Source organism: Symsagittifera roscoffensis, chromosome 6 (assembly GCF_963678635.1).
Source record: "Symsagittifera roscoffensis chromosome 6, txSymRosc1.1, whole genome shotgun sequence".
In the NCBI taxonomy this organism is placed as follows: domain Eukaryota; kingdom Metazoa; phylum Xenacoelomorpha; order Acoela; family Convolutidae; genus Symsagittifera; species Symsagittifera roscoffensis.
In genome coordinates, this window is record NC_087067.1 from 16633269 (window position 1) to 16648745 (window position 15477).

The 15477-nt window shown below is 37.1% G+C and overlaps 1 protein-coding gene across 1 annotated transcript in view; it reads right to left on the reverse strand.

Moving 5' to 3' along the window:
• Positions 1 to 3079: 3079 nt before the first annotated feature.
• LOC134848618 (histone-lysine N-methyltransferase SETDB1-A-like) overlaps positions 3080 to 15477 on the reverse strand; it is an 83173-nt gene continuing 70775 nt past the window's right edge. The window contains exons 16-19 of the mRNA XM_063866136.1: positions 8128 to 8219; positions 6307 to 6395; positions 3878 to 3923; positions 3080 to 3312 (exon numbers count right to left, since the gene is read on the reverse strand). Of these exons, the coding sequence (XP_063722206.1) occupies positions 3241 to 3312; positions 3878 to 3923; positions 6307 to 6395; positions 8128 to 8219 (299 nt within the window). The 3' untranslated portion in view covers positions 3080 to 3240. The remainder of the gene's footprint in view (positions 3313 to 3877; positions 3924 to 6306; positions 6396 to 8127; positions 8220 to 15477) is intronic.

A 15477-nucleotide genomic window follows, 5' to 3' on the forward strand; every position in this document is an offset into this window, starting at 1 on the left:
ATAAGCCTACTTGTTTGTCCAAAAAATCAGGACGTTCATCAGAGGATAGGGAGCTCAATTTTATTTTGGTTTTTGCGAAACATGTCGCAACATAATAGTTAGACAGAAACAGCATTGTTTTTTTTCGTTTTCGTTCAGAATGCCAATTGCATTTTTCACTGTACTTTTGCATGCTATTGCTAATGTAATAAATTTGTGCAGAATAAATTCTGAACATATTTGCTGTGAACGTATTAATTAATTGCTGTGAGCCCACATGCATGATCATTTACAGTCAATTAGTTTCAATTTCTCATAAATGAGTTTGAAAAATATAAAAAGGAAACTTAGAAAATTTTTTAAAACCATTTGTGAACAGACTGATTTGTTTACACTTATAGCTCCGACTTTCGAAGAAAGTTAGGAACATATCTGGTCGGTGGTTTTTTATTCAGACCAATTTTCAAAAGATGTTTTCTCTCGAGGATCGACACCTGGATCTTCGTTGGCCCTGCTGGGCTTGCTCACCACTATATAAACCTCAGACTAATCTAGCTTAAGCGTTTGTTTTATAGTTTGATGCTGAAACTGTAACGCAAATTATTCAAGCGTGGCGAAACTTATTGCTCTACAAATCGTTCCAAAATGAAATGAGGCAAGCTAATTGGTCTTTTAATTCCATAACAATGATAATTGTTTAACCAAGTATTCGCGACCAGTGTGTGGGCAGTCGTAACATTCAAGTTTTTGCCCTGATACTAGCAGTTTTGTTTTAATTGTGCAATCATATTTGAAATTATACCAAAAGAACTTTTAGAAAACGCCATCTTATTTCCTAGTCTTCGTTTTTATCAGGACTAATGCCAATAAATCTTTTTAAAATTTGCCTCAACCACAAAAAAACTCCACGAAATGAAAACTCAGCCGACAAAAAGTAACCAAATAAACGAAAGCCGCGTAACGTTCACTTTCTTCTCCACATATGAGTTTCAGTTTTGAAAAGCATATTGTAATGAAATTTTGCATGGTGAACAAACTAACTATTGTGAACACATTTTTCTTCATACCGTACTTAGCAACATCATGCCTTCAGTCATAATGACACGCAAGACAAATGAAAAATGGAAATTTTGAAAAGAGGGGGAAAGTAGAAAAAAGCCCCAATCTCGAAACCCCGACTATTGTGTCAGGAAACACGTGCTCGACTTTCACAATGTGCTGGTGTGAATAGTCGCAGGAACTTGATATGCTAATAAAATAAGCTCATTATGAAGCCAAAATGAGTATTTTGTGATCTTTACGTGGATTTCGAAACATGCTTTTCACAGATGCGAAGCTGTGCTTTGCAAACATAAGCGAGAGAACTACGAAAAAGGCAGCTCTATAAAGTGAAATTTAGAAAAAGAGCAATTAAGTCTCAAAATAGTGAACCTTCTGCAACGTGACGGAATTGAACCAGAATCCTCTAAATTTTTGGTCTGACGTCCTACCTATTCGGCCACAGACGCTTAACGCTGGAAAAATTATTAGCCACATATAAAGCAGAAAACATATGCTATGAAATTGCAAATGCTGCAGATCGTGATTATAGCAAAAATTCCACCAAATGATCTCATATATTTTCGATTTACTTTAGAAAAAAATAGGTTCATACTGACACACTACGCTCGCTAAAGCTGACTGTTGTAAAAGGGCTTTGTCGCGGAATCCGCAGTAAGAAAAATTTGTTTCAACCTTTTTCGTGTCGTAGAATCCGAAATTGAAAGGAAGGCTCAAACATAAACATAAAAGGCTCCAAATGATACGCTGACTTCTTCGCTGACTGAATCCCGCGACTTAAAGTTCACGTTACAAATATTGGTTTGTGGACTCCGCGAAACTTGATAAGTGCATTCTATTTACAAATTATGACATTTTAAAGACTTGTCTCCGGGTTACACAATATTACATATACCAAACGGTGCACCTTATGAGAATACAGTTTGTCCCGTGATGCGGGTAAATTCTGTAAACAAAAAGTTTTCAACGGAAAAAAGCCTAATACCCGGGGTTACAGTAACCTGGCTAAGCGCCTGGCTAAGGCTCTACAAACTTTTAAACCAGTTGCAATCTTCTAGAAGGTACTTCACGTAACTTCAAATGCTAGCTCATTTCTTCGCCCATGAAATTACTGTCTGTATTTTAGAATTTTTTTAAAAATGACTCATAATTCGAACAACAATTACTTCCCAACTTGTCTTTGTTTCAATGAAAATTCTACAAAATCAACTTTGGTATTTTGTGGAGGGGTAGTTGATTGTCTGCAATAATGGGTAAACATGCAGATAAGCATTGCGCTGTTCAGTTTTCCATAGACACCACGAAGTGATCTCATCAAATATTTCTGTTTAGAAACGGATTATCGTCTCACCCTAAAAAAGCTACGCTAATTTAATTGCTTGCCATAGTAACATTTCAAAAATTTTAGCAAGATTCGCCCAAAACAATCTTTTTTCCAATGGTATGTGTCTAATGTTTCAGGAACCCGGTTTCTAATTTGAGCCCAAACTCGGGTCGTTATTACGCTTCTCATTTACTTAGCGTCCTAGCCGCCGCCGCAAGGTTGACTAAGTTGAAAGCTACTAACTGAAAACAATAAACTATACCGATAAATTCCAAGAAAATCAACGAACCACAGCTACAATTGAAAAAATCATTAAAGAAAGCCAAACTAAGCAATTGGAAGCTAACAATAAACTACAGCATCAATAATGGTGGCCAGTCAATAAGCAGAATGGTCTAAGAGCAGAATGGGTCCAAGAGCAGAAAAATATCAATTTTTATAAGCTTATGGGTAAGTTAAGTATAAGAATTGTCAATATTACCAAAAAAGCAATAGTTTATGCATAATTTGAATAATTTAATGGAGATTTTTTTTTAAAATCTTGTTCAGAAAAACTTGATAAAATTATTCAATTCATGCATATTTTATTCGTTTTCTTGGTGTTATTGACTATTACAATACTTGTTTTTATCAATTAGCCCGTATTAATTAATAAAAGTTAATATTTTTCCGTTTTTCTGCTCTTGGACCCGTTCTGCTTTTGGACCATTCTGCGTTTTGCTCCGCCTCCATCAATAATGGTCTATCTAAGATAAACATCTGAAAACTTTTTTCAGTCTAAACAAGCCACGAAAAAAAATTTCTGTCGGTACTTTCACTAACCATAACAATTAGTGGAATCTAAATTAGACAGTTTTTCATTGATATAGTTGAAAATTCTACAACAGTCTTCCTCTGCAACACTTCGTTTCACAGTGACAAATGATGGAAACATCCGCGATAGATCCGATCTGAAAACAAATCAATAAGACACTGGTTGCTACCCAAGCAGCCTAGAATGATGCAGTAACGATATTTTATACAATAATGCAGCGATAGGAGATTCTTTTTGAAAAACGATTTGGTTTTTTTTCAAACTTTTGCCGTTTTATGGGCTTTATAGACTGTTCAAATTTAAAATTGAACATAGTTTTTAAAAGCTTTAATACCATTATAGTTTTTTTACTGGTTTTCCGTAGAAAAAAACACCCTCCCAGGACAAAATTCTTTTCCACCACTTAATGGACAGCGTCGGGAAACCGAAAGAAATATAGGATCGACCTAACAATCTCCCCCCCCCCCCCTTATCAGAAAGGGCGGGGAGATTGTTAAGTAGATTAAGTTAGTCGAATTTCCGACCAATCAGAATGCACCAAAATTAGAACAAACTGAAAACAGACTGAAAACACAGAATAACTCAATAAGATGAAAAAATCCTTATTCTTGTGTGAAGCTACATCTTCTTTTAAAAAAAATCATTAATAAAAAAGGGTTTTGTTTGATAACTCCGTTGGACGGCATTTTTAATTTACTCACGACGTAGTTGTAATCCCAACAGATTTCAGTGCCTGGTGTCAGAGATCTGAAACAAAAAATTATCCTACAGAGAGTAAAAAGTGTCAATTAACCCAAGAAAAGCCAAAAAATGCTCTAACAGTGACTTTAACACTAAGACTTGAATTTTAAACATAGCCAACTGACTGTTGGAAAAGAGCAATGAACGCAAAAAATTAAAAAAAAAAACTGATGCGCTCATGCATAAACTGTAAAAATATATGCCCTTAAAGCTATCGAACGGTTTATCATTGATGCTTATTTGATGAAGTTAACCCAATTCGAGAAAACTGGATCAATAGGTAAAAAAAATTTCGCTGGGAAATCTGTTAATTGAAGTCCAATTTCGAAATTAGAAGTCGATCACCTTTTTTATGACCTTTAAATTATTGTTGTTCGATAGATGAGTTTTTTTCCTTTAAGTCAAACAGCGGAAAATTGAAAATAAGCGTAAAAAATGTACTCCTAAAAATTTGTTTGATTTTTTTCAGAAAATTATCCCAATGAGACGAAATTAATCAATGAATAGGATCAATTGAGCAATCTCCCCCCCATTCTCGCGTGGGGGGGAGATAGCTCAATAGGTACTTGAGACATGTTTATAACCACTTGAAAATAGATTGAATGACATGAAATCATAAACCATATTTTCCAACGACTGTGGAAAGCCAAAATTTACAATATCAAAGCTCAAAAGTTTCATTCAAATAGAAAAAAGAATCAATAAATCAGGCTTAAAAAGCGACTTTTTTCTTTCTTAAAATGACAAAAAGCTATTGCGTACAATATTAAGGTGCTGCGGAGAACCTTTTTTGCTATTCAGATACAAGGCTAGAGCACCAACCCTGGTAAAACACTTTCCTCGATGAGGCTATGGTCGCCTATACAAAAATTTGCAAAAGAAAAAAATTCATAAATTTCAAGTTTTTTTTTCAAAATTTTTCTCGATACTCATATAAAAAAAAACTTCAGTCGGTCAAATGATTGCGTGCTATAAACAAAACATCCATCTACTTCCGTTTGCTGACGTCTTTTTGAAGAGTTTATTCATTTTTGCTGGGGGGGAGATAGCTCAATTGGTCATTACGGGGGGGAGATTGCTCAATTGATCCAATGAATAATTTTTTCAGTCGGTTGAGAAATCTATGGCAATCTATTCCGCTATCAAATCTGAAAACCAAAGTTCACTTTTGAACTTAGGTGAACACTTTTTGCATGACATTTACACATTTACTGTTTGATAAAGGATTTTGCCTAGGAAATGAACTGGAAGGAAGTTTGATTAAGGAAATGAACAAATGAAATTGAAAATCAAACTGCGAAAAATCGAGCGTGAACACATTTTAGGACTTTTTCTGAGAAAAGAAAACATTAGAAATGATCACGACCAATATAAGAACTGAACTACATTCTTCGACTCTTATTCATGTGTTCAGGTTTTCTTCTTGATTTTATTCCTTTGAAGTATTGTCTTTTATTCATATTCACTGCAAGTAAACTTCAAGTCTAATCGAGTGGCGTCCCTCATGATTATGGACCAAACGTTGGAAATAAAACTTCAGTTACTTTCAGCCAATCAGAACGGAGTGTTCAAAAATCTCCGAAAAAGCAAAAACCTCAGAGAAAACGAATTATTCTAGGCCAATAAAATTAATAATGACCGATTAATATTGACCGATACATAAATTTTCAAAACAAAATCAAAGTCGGTGATTTAAAAAGTCGAAACCCGATTTTAGAAAAAAAATTTTGTACAGCAAAACTTTGCTGAGCTGCTATTTTTAACTTTCCATTAAGAAAGTTTTCGGTTTTGTGCAAAAGTCATTTAGCCAATAGGAACATATAACGATTCTAATGAGTTAGAAGTTTTCCATCATTCGGTCCTCCATCACGGTTAGAATACCCCCTTCTAACCGAGCTTTTTAGAGCGATTCTTAAGCATTATATTTTTCAAAGGTTGCGCGTCACGGAGCCGAATACACGGATAACCAAAAAAATTATTCCCGGATAGCCGAAAAAAATGCGGATCAATGTAGTCTATTTCGACAAAAAGCTATGAAAACAAACCTAGGATCCAAAGAAGTTAGTTTCAGTTAATTGATTTTTTCTTGGCTTACAGTTTTGGAAAATATAAAGGAGATTGATTGTTCGAATAGAGGCAGTCCCAATTTTGTGACGAATTTGCCTATTTAGTTAGATTTTGTTTTGGAGCTAATTCCTTTTACGAGGTACGCACCATATATAGCTACTTAAACCTAAATTATGACACTCAGACCACCTCCTTGAAAAGCGACTTATTTGGCGTAACCAAATCCAGCAAGACAATTGCGGTTTTAATTGGAAAAGATAGCACAGCATTCAACAAAAAACCTTTGTTTGTATAATTTAAGGAAGGAGACTATTTGACTCACTCTGAAGCGAACAGCGCGACTGTCGGGAAGCGAAGGTCATGGGTGTCGATGAAAACATTCTGAACAAAAGCATTCGGGTCACACGAGTGCTAAAACAAATAACTAAACATAGCCAACAGTTGACGAACTTCAATCAATGCAAGGAAACAGAAAAAGCTGACTTAATCATTTGACCACTTACTAACTTCACATTTAAAAGTATATAACCTTAAATCTCTTTGAACTTAAACACTGAGGTGAAGCGGAGCTTCGCACCACTTGCAATAAAACACAATCAGAAAAAAATGAAGAAAAAAATGAAAAATGTTGAAAAAAATCTTGGTGAAGCAAAAACTTTTGTAGAACTCGATGAAGGACACCTAGGGCTCAACTAAAGCTGGTTGTACGTTTTTGATATTTTTTGAATTTGTCATACTGATGCGTTACGAAATTCAAAACTTGGGCTTTTCCCAAAACCTTAGTTGTTTCTCTACTAAATTATATGAGAGTGAAAACATGATATTTTGGAATTTTCGCAAAAACATAACATTTCTCTTACACAAAAATTAATAGTTGACGCTTCTGCAGGAAAAAATCGCGCAACCGCTTCTTTCGATTGAACTTTTGTGCGCATCATTTGCTTTTCTTTTTGCAAATGATTTTAGTTTGAACTTTAGAGAAAAACTTGTGACTCATACCTCGAACCTGATATACTTTTATCTCATTCTCTTGAAAAATACCAACCCTTCTAAAACTCACCAATTCATTCATCGACACTAATTACCCGGCAACAAAAATTGCACTTGAAAAAAAAACGGATAAAACGCATTCTACTCACTGATTTGTCGACGAAACAAGAACAGTATACAGATGCATTGATCGAATAGAAAAATGTGCATCTGGTAGTATAAGACACTTTTTTGATTTTTCAACATATTTAAAGAGAAAATGGATCTACTTAACAATCTCCCCCCTATTGTATCTACTAAAGAATCTCCCCCCTTTCTTGAAAGGGTGGAGATTGTTAAGTAGATCCGAGAAAATATATCACGTTTAAGCTCTTTGACTTTGATATTCAAGATTCTTTAATAATTTTACGCCCTTTTCATGAAATCAACAAAATAAGAGAAAGATCATTAAAAAAGATTTGACTAACATATTAATTTAAACGAAAATATTTAATTTATTCCGCTGAGAGAATGAAAATAAGAATTAAAAATCAAACTTTGAAACTAAATCTCAATGACGTTTGTTTTTTCAAGCCATTTGCACTTTGTTTTTGGAGAGCATATTTTTTTTTCCTTTTAGCAAAAGAAATTGAATCAAAATTTAAACAACGAAAAATTGAAATTGACGATGAACAAAATTTAAGACTTAGTTTTTCCCGACCACAAAAAAAAACAAATTACAAGTGAGTCAAATCTTCGAGCCGAGGAATGTCAACTATAAAACCCGATCACTATTCTTTTTGGTGATTCATTAGTCAGTTCAGTTGACAGCCCAATCTCAAATGACACTTAAAACAGATGAAAAATGACACTAATCGCAAGCGTAATAATCACAGAAGAAATATCATTGTAAGCTGTTTAAATTTCCACAGTGAATATCTTTGTAAACTTGAGCTCAGGGCATCGATATTTTTGATGGTAAAAATTCCAGGAAAAAAATTACACAAATAATATAAAAGTCGCAATTGGTTTGAATTAAAACAGGTCGATAGAAAGAATCACTCGAACTATACAACAAAGCTGCACATAGAAACAACGAGCCGACCAGTTCCTTTTGACTTGTGCAGCAAAAGGGGCCCTAGAGCTTATTTGGAAAAAAATGACTATCACTCACATTGAGAAAGCGGCCGACGTTTCCGCAGTGCATTGCCTCGATGACTATGGGGGAGCTGCTTCCAAACATGAGATTGCGAGCCCTGTATGTATCTGGGATCAAAAATATAAACAATTAAACTCTACGAAATCTAAAGCTGACATCTAAGAATAGCAATAAAAACATGGTTTTTTAAACCCGTCGTCTGTGAGATGGAACAAACATGCACGAGTACTTTCAGGATCTTCGGAGCAAGTTACGATCCTCCACCCCAGCGTTCATTTTAATTTAAATCTACTTAGCGCTGCATGTAAAATGCTCTATTCGGATTGGCTGAAAATTCGAACTCAGAACCAAGTTAACATCCTCCCCCCTAAAATGGGGGGGGGGGGGGTGTTAATTTGATCCGGATCTTTTTATATGCGGCCGAAAAATGAATTTTTTCAGTATCTTCAAAATAGGGTCAATCTGATGCTTCAATCTGATTGGTTGATACTAATTACAATATGACAGAATCTAAATATTATTTCAAACAATCGCTAAAGTGATGATTTTGGAATGAATAGCTCTGATTCAAATTATCAGGACAAAATGAACAAAACTAGAATTTTCAAACACGTTTTTCTCAAAATGGGTTAAGAATAGAGAAAAAAAGAACAGAACAAAAATTGCTTATAACTTTATCAGAATTATTATGGTGAAATTTTTTCTCCAAAACTCTCAACCAAAACTTTGAGTGGGTCATTTTGGCTTTTTCCAATTAATATTACGCTGAAATTACTTTGTTATTTGATGAAAAACAAATATCAGAAGGAGCCTCTTACACAGCCCAACAAAGATCTAGAAAAGTTAAATCTCCAAAAACCTATATAAGAGAAAATATTTTTGCTTGATAGACAAGAAATGTGACCCATTTTTGGCGTAAAATTTTGGTTGATAATTTCGGAGTGCGATATGCGTTGCGATATCAATTGAAAACAAGTTGTAATTCAATACTGTATTCTGAATATTGAATTTAGTTTTTTCTTTTCTTTTGTTTTGGTATTAGTTGCTGAGATCTAGAACAGTGTCGAAACTCTGAATCTCTCACTTAGTCTCAATGTCATCACAGACTGTGACCTTGAGTATACCATAAAAGTAATAAGTAAGCACCGTAGGTTGGTCGTACATACATAAACAATTACTGCTACTGCAGTAGCGGTATGACACACCCCCTCGGTAAAGGAAATAAATTATATAACATAAGTAGGATAATTTATTTAAAAAGAGTTCAATGTACTCAGTTCCCAAGAAAGTTGCTGGGTTAATTGACGGTTTAGTTTATAGAGTTTTCAGTTTTCTTCCAGCTCTATTTCCCAACTCGGGTTCCATTCCACTCCGTCATCTAGTGTAGCATACCCAAATTTCCGCATGAATAAGTGTCGTTCGAGCCGTCTTATTTTCGATTCCACCGGTCTATCGCTTCGTTCCTTGAAGTCTCTTAGTTGATTTCGATATTCCTGAAGTGCTGCTTTCAGGAGTACTCCCCCTGTCAGATTCTCTGATATCTCTTTAATTGAGTGTTTTATCGGGTCACCAAAGCGTTTCCGTTCCTTGTTTTTCGTTTGCCTGGAACTTCGTCTGATACCCGACTCTACGGTACTCGACTCGTCCGAGAATCCTTGTGGTGGCTCGAATGTCGTATTTGTCTCCAAAATTTGTTGTGGGTTTTGTCTAATTTCGTCTGCAACTCGCTGAACTCCTCGTTTTAATAATTGATCTGCATATTTTTCCCACTCGGACGGTGCTAAATTTCGATTGTGGAATGTGTCGATTATGTCCTCTGGAGGTGTCTGGGAGTCAATACATTTCAATTTCGACCTCTGTTTTGATTTAGGTGTAGAGCTTGTCTGAGTTTTGTGATCTAATGTTCCTGACTTTGAAGTAGATTGCTCCTGCTCCGGATCGGCTGCCGTCGCAGTTTGGCGTTTCCACTGTTGTTGCTTGTTTTGGTTTTTCTTTTCTTTCACTTTCTTCTCCGTCTTCTTTTTATCGCTTTCCTCTGTAGTTGAACTTGGACCCGCCAAATTTGGTTTTGCCCTCTTAATTGCCAAGTTCAGGCCTCCCCCTGCTTCCGTGTCGTTTGAAGTCACTACTGTTTGGCTCTTTTGGAAACGATCTATGGGATTCGTCGCATCTGCGATCTCCATGCCTCGTTGCAGTTCTTCATCGGACCCTAACTCCTCCAGTAACTCAGGGGAACTGATCCTTAGAAACTTTTTCGTAGGTTCCGCCGATGGACTTTTACTCGGGCTCCGCTGATTTTCCTGTGTCAGCACTGTTTTCGATTTTGCAATATCTGACTTCCGATAGATAGAGCCTGTAGACGTCTTGATCGTTGAGTCTGTTTCTGAAGCGATTTTCTCCTTTAATTGATTTGTGAGTGCTTGTCCACTTTTTTTTAGCGGGTCCTTTCTAAGTATTGTCTTAGGCGGGGATTTACATTGATCTTCAACTTTGTCTTCAATAAATCATTTGTCCCATGAGTATATCATCTCCTTTCGTAGATGAGGATTTAGTAGTCCAGTCTCGTCCACTAGTCGTCTAATATCGTTTTAGCCGCATCCCTTCTCTCGTTGTTCCAGCGGGCGTTTGCCTCCAACAGCTCCTTTAGGGCTTTAGCCCTCTCTTTATCCCTGTCCGATGTTAGTTGCTGCTTGTGCAGTGGGCTTGTATCCCTGCTGAGTTGTCCTTTGCGTACTATTTTGAGGTTCTCTCTTGATTGGTCAATTCTGCGTTTCAATTGGGAAGCCGTCAATGCTGAGCGTTCCAAGTGTTGTTTGTCTAAATAGTCAGAATTGTTTAAAAACCTATCCCTCACAATTTTAAATTCCGTTTTTGGTAGTCTGCCAAAATGCGCTTGAAATGGGGATGCTTGAATGGTTTTCTGCTTGTTCCACCGCAAATCTCTCATTATAATACTAAGACATAATTTGATCGATTTATTATTTTCTTCGCGCAACATCACCCCCAGTCTTCTTTTTATAGTTTGGATTGTACGTTCTACCAAACCACAGCCTCGGTGGTCCCCCACCGGACAGAATTTTTGCTCGATATTGAGTTCCGAACAAAATTTGTTAAGAGTTTTCCCTTTAAAGCCTGAAAAGTGATCCGAGCGAATTGGTTCAGGAATCCCATGTGTGTCGATATACGATCTCAAGAATTTTACTGAACACTTCCCACTTGTAGATTTCGTAACCTTCACCGATGGAAATTTTGAAAATCGATCTAAAGCTACTAAGAGGTAGATTTTTTTTCCTTTTTGATTTTCTATGGGCCCCGCGTAATCTAATTGTACTTCCTGTCCCGGCTGCGTGAGCAGTGGCAGTGGTTTTGACGCGTTTTTCGAAATAAGATATTTTACATTCTTACCGTATCTGGTACAGCAAATTCACAATGTCCTTATTCATATGCGGCCACCACAGGTATTGTGATGCTCCTAGCATAGCTTCTTGGCCTGGATGCCCTCGATGTATTCGTTTGAGAACAGCTTGTCTCAGTTGGACTGGGACCGCTAGCCGATTATTCACCAAAATGCAGTCGTCCTGCACTGCCATCTGTGACCACAGCGGGTTCGTATAAGGTCCCATTAGTTCGAAGCCTTGTTTGTCCCCTCTTTCTATCACTCGTCTAAGGCGGTCCATCCATGTGTCTTCGGTGGTTAATTCGGCCAACAGACTTTTGTCAAACAATTTTGCCAAATTATCCAGGGTCTCCTCTTGCTGCTGCTTCGGCAGTTTTAGTTTTCCCATTGTCTTCGGCGGTTCGATTGCACACACTTCTTCTTCACTCTCAGCCTCTTCTGTGGTCGTCAGGTCCATTTCTATGACCTGCACCTCGCTTAATTTTCTTTCCGCCGATGCGGTTGGTTTGTGTATCGCTGAACTTTGTCCATATTCTGAGCTGTCCCTGACCTCCTCTGTGTGTGCCAACATTTCTCTATTGGGTCCCCGTATGTTTTCTTCTCCGCCAATTAGTTGCCAGAGTGAAAAAAGTCTTTGATCTGCTTCTCGTTGTTGATCCGGTTCGAGCGGCCATTTCGCTCGTGATGCCTGTCTAGTTTCACTGTCGGAGCTATCCCTATTTTTACGGCCACCTCTTATGATTTTTTCTTGTTCGCTGAACTGTCTCTGTGATTTCCTCCTCTTCTGAAAGTTCGTTTGCATTTGTCATTGAGCGGTTCCACTTTGGGTCCAGTAGGTTCTCTTCTCGTTCGTCGTTACGCCATTCCTGTGGTGATTCCGACCACCAATCGTAGGATCTGTTTCCTGACATCTCGTTCCTTGAGTCTGTTTTTTTTCTTCTGAATTTCCGATGCTGATTTTTCTACGATTTTCGATTTATTTGAGACTGGCTGTTTGTTGAGTTGAGTTGACAAAAAAGTGATTGGTTTATGTTGAACTGCTGTGTTTAGCTGTTTTGTAGTCGTGGAAACTGTTTTCTCTCGTTCCGGTCGATCTTTGTTCGTTTTTGACCGATTTGGTTGCTATAGCAACCATTACTTGATGAATGTTTCTTTGCATTCCTTCTAGAACATTCTAGAACGTTTTCGTTCCGGTCAAGCGACCCAGTTTCTTTGAGCCTACTGTTCATGCAGTCTAATGCATCATGAAAGGAGTTTATTGTCGCCACTACAAACTTTTCGTCTAATTCTGATTCGGGCCAGGGATCATTGTAGGGATCACGCGATAAATAATCAACTATACCCATTTCCCTCCCCGGAATGTGAACTATTTTAAACTGATATGGCAATAACCGGTCAATCAACCGGGTCAAACGGGATTGATAGGTCTTATTTGACTTGTTACCATCTAATGCTGATGTAAGCGCCTTATGATCTGTTGCGATGATAAATGGTTTTCCCAAAAGGTAGTGTTTATATCTGTCTACTGCCCAAACAACTGCCAATAACTCCAGTTCATTTGTTGAATATTTTTTTTCTTGGGCATTCAGATATCGAGATGCGAATGAAAATGGAACCCACAGGCCTTATCATTTTGCTGTTCCAATGTAACCCCTAGCCCATCATGGCTCGCATCACATTTAACTCGTGTTTCTCGGGTAGCATCGTAATAATATACTTTTGTTATATTTGCCACACCTTCTTTTATAGTATTAAATACTACCGTGTGTTCATCCCCCCACTCAAACTTTTTGACCTGGAGTTTCATGTTTTTTAGTTTTTTCTTTTGATTTTCTTCTTTAAGAAAAGGTCTCAATTTCTCAGTCAGGCTTGCTGCGTTAGGTATAAATTTAGCTAAGTGATTTATACTTCCGAGAAATGACCTTAACTGCTTAAGCGATTTCGGCGGGTTCAGATTTACAATTGCTTCGGTTTTAGTGATCTTAGGTCTAACCCCTACTTCTGAGAGGTGATGACCTAACCAATTCACTTCTTGTTTGAAAAATTCACACTTTGATAATTTCAATGCCAAATTTTCCGCATCCAATTTCTTTAGTACTGCTTCCACCAGATTTCCATGTTCAATTTCATTTCCTTTTGACACAATAAGTATGTCATCCAGAAAACAGAACGTGTTTTTAGCGTGATTGATAGTCCTATCCATAGCCTTTTGAAATTCAGCTGGCATATCCGCTAAACCATAGAACCCTTTCAGAAATCTGTATGTTCCGGTTGCTTTCCCACCAACAATGTTAAAGTTGCATTGTTTAGCTGTATCGGCAGCCAATTTTAATTGACTGTACGCATAGTTCAAATCTAACACCGTGAAATATAGAGTACCATTTTTGTTTTCGGTAACAATTTGGCTCACCCCATCGATGAGTTCATCTACATTCGGCATTTGATATTTGTTTTTGAACAATTGTCTATTAATTGGTTTCGCGTCCATGGCCAACTTTATTGAGTCGTCTTTTGTTACTATTATCACAATCGGAGCGATAAAGCAATCACTTGTACATTTGTCGAGTGTTGTTATATGACCTTCTGTCAACAACTTCTCGATTTCTTTTTCAACTTTATCCTGTATGTGAATTGGGATTCTTCTCCCCTTTTCTTGAATTGGACATAGTGGATATTGAAATTTTCAACTTGCAATGTGATTTTTTGAAATTCCTTGTCTATCAAATAAATTTTTAAATTTAGTGAAAAATTTTTCTTTCCAACCTTCTGACTGCTCGCACATGAGCACGTCAAACCTGGTGAGTTCCTTTGGCGCTGGTTTTTGTGTAGTAACTATTCCCACTTGTCCTTGCAGGTCTAGTCCCATGATGCATCTGGTTTTACGTTCTGATACCAGAAAGTTAGCGCCTTTTACCTCCCAGCCTGCCGACCGAAGATTAGTCTTAAGGGCTCCCAGTATACTGATCGGCTGTTTGTTGTAATCAACGAATTTTGTTTGAAAGTTCAGTTTTCCTGACGGAATGAATCTTACTTTGCTTGATTTATCCATAATTTCCTTCGCCGTCGCCCAATTGAGAAATGAAACTGGACTTTCCGTGTCCACTGTTAGTTGTATTATTTGGCTGTCAATTCGTACCATGGCCTTTAGTGATTTTACTCGTTTCAATGTTGGATCTCGAATCGAATCTATTTTCTGAACTCGTATCATTTCAGCATTTGAATTGTTCCTCATGTCATTAATTCGATCTTTCACATATTTTGAAATTCTCTCGTTTTCCGGTTGATAGGTTTGTATTGACATAACTTCAAAATCACTACATGACTCAACACTTTCACTTATCTGATCACATTCCTCTACAGATCCTTCCGAGTCTTCCGCAACTTCGCTTACTTGTTGAGATCTGCACATTTTGCAAAGTGATTGGGTTTGCCACAGTTCTTACAAGTTTTTCCCATCGCTGCACAATTTTTTAGATGTCCTTGGTCGAATGTCCTTCCACATCTGTTACATGGTTTTGTTTTCATGTTGTGATTCTTGTTATTATTTTGTTTTTTGTTCGATTCCTTTCTGTTTTGATTCTTTGTTGTCCCTGACAAATTTCGAACTGCCATTACAGGTTCTTGTTTTATTCTCACACCCGAGGTGTAATTGTTACTTGATCCTCCTGTAGCCGCCGCATTTGTCTTTTGGAACGCCATTGTGGTTAACTTGCTATGTTAGCTTGCTTTACGAACTTTATCGCCCTTTTCAGAACCTCTTCCAGGTCTAAGGTCTCGAATGTCAGCGTGTCTTGCAACGTCATGTTCTTCATTTTTGAAATAAATAGATCACGGACTATTTCATTTTCCAATGTTCCCAGTTAGCGCTGCGTGAAATGATTCCAGAGATTCTCCAGATTCTTGCATTGTCGTAAATAGCTTGTATCTTCCATACGTTACACATTTCACCTTTTGAAACGAAACTTCTG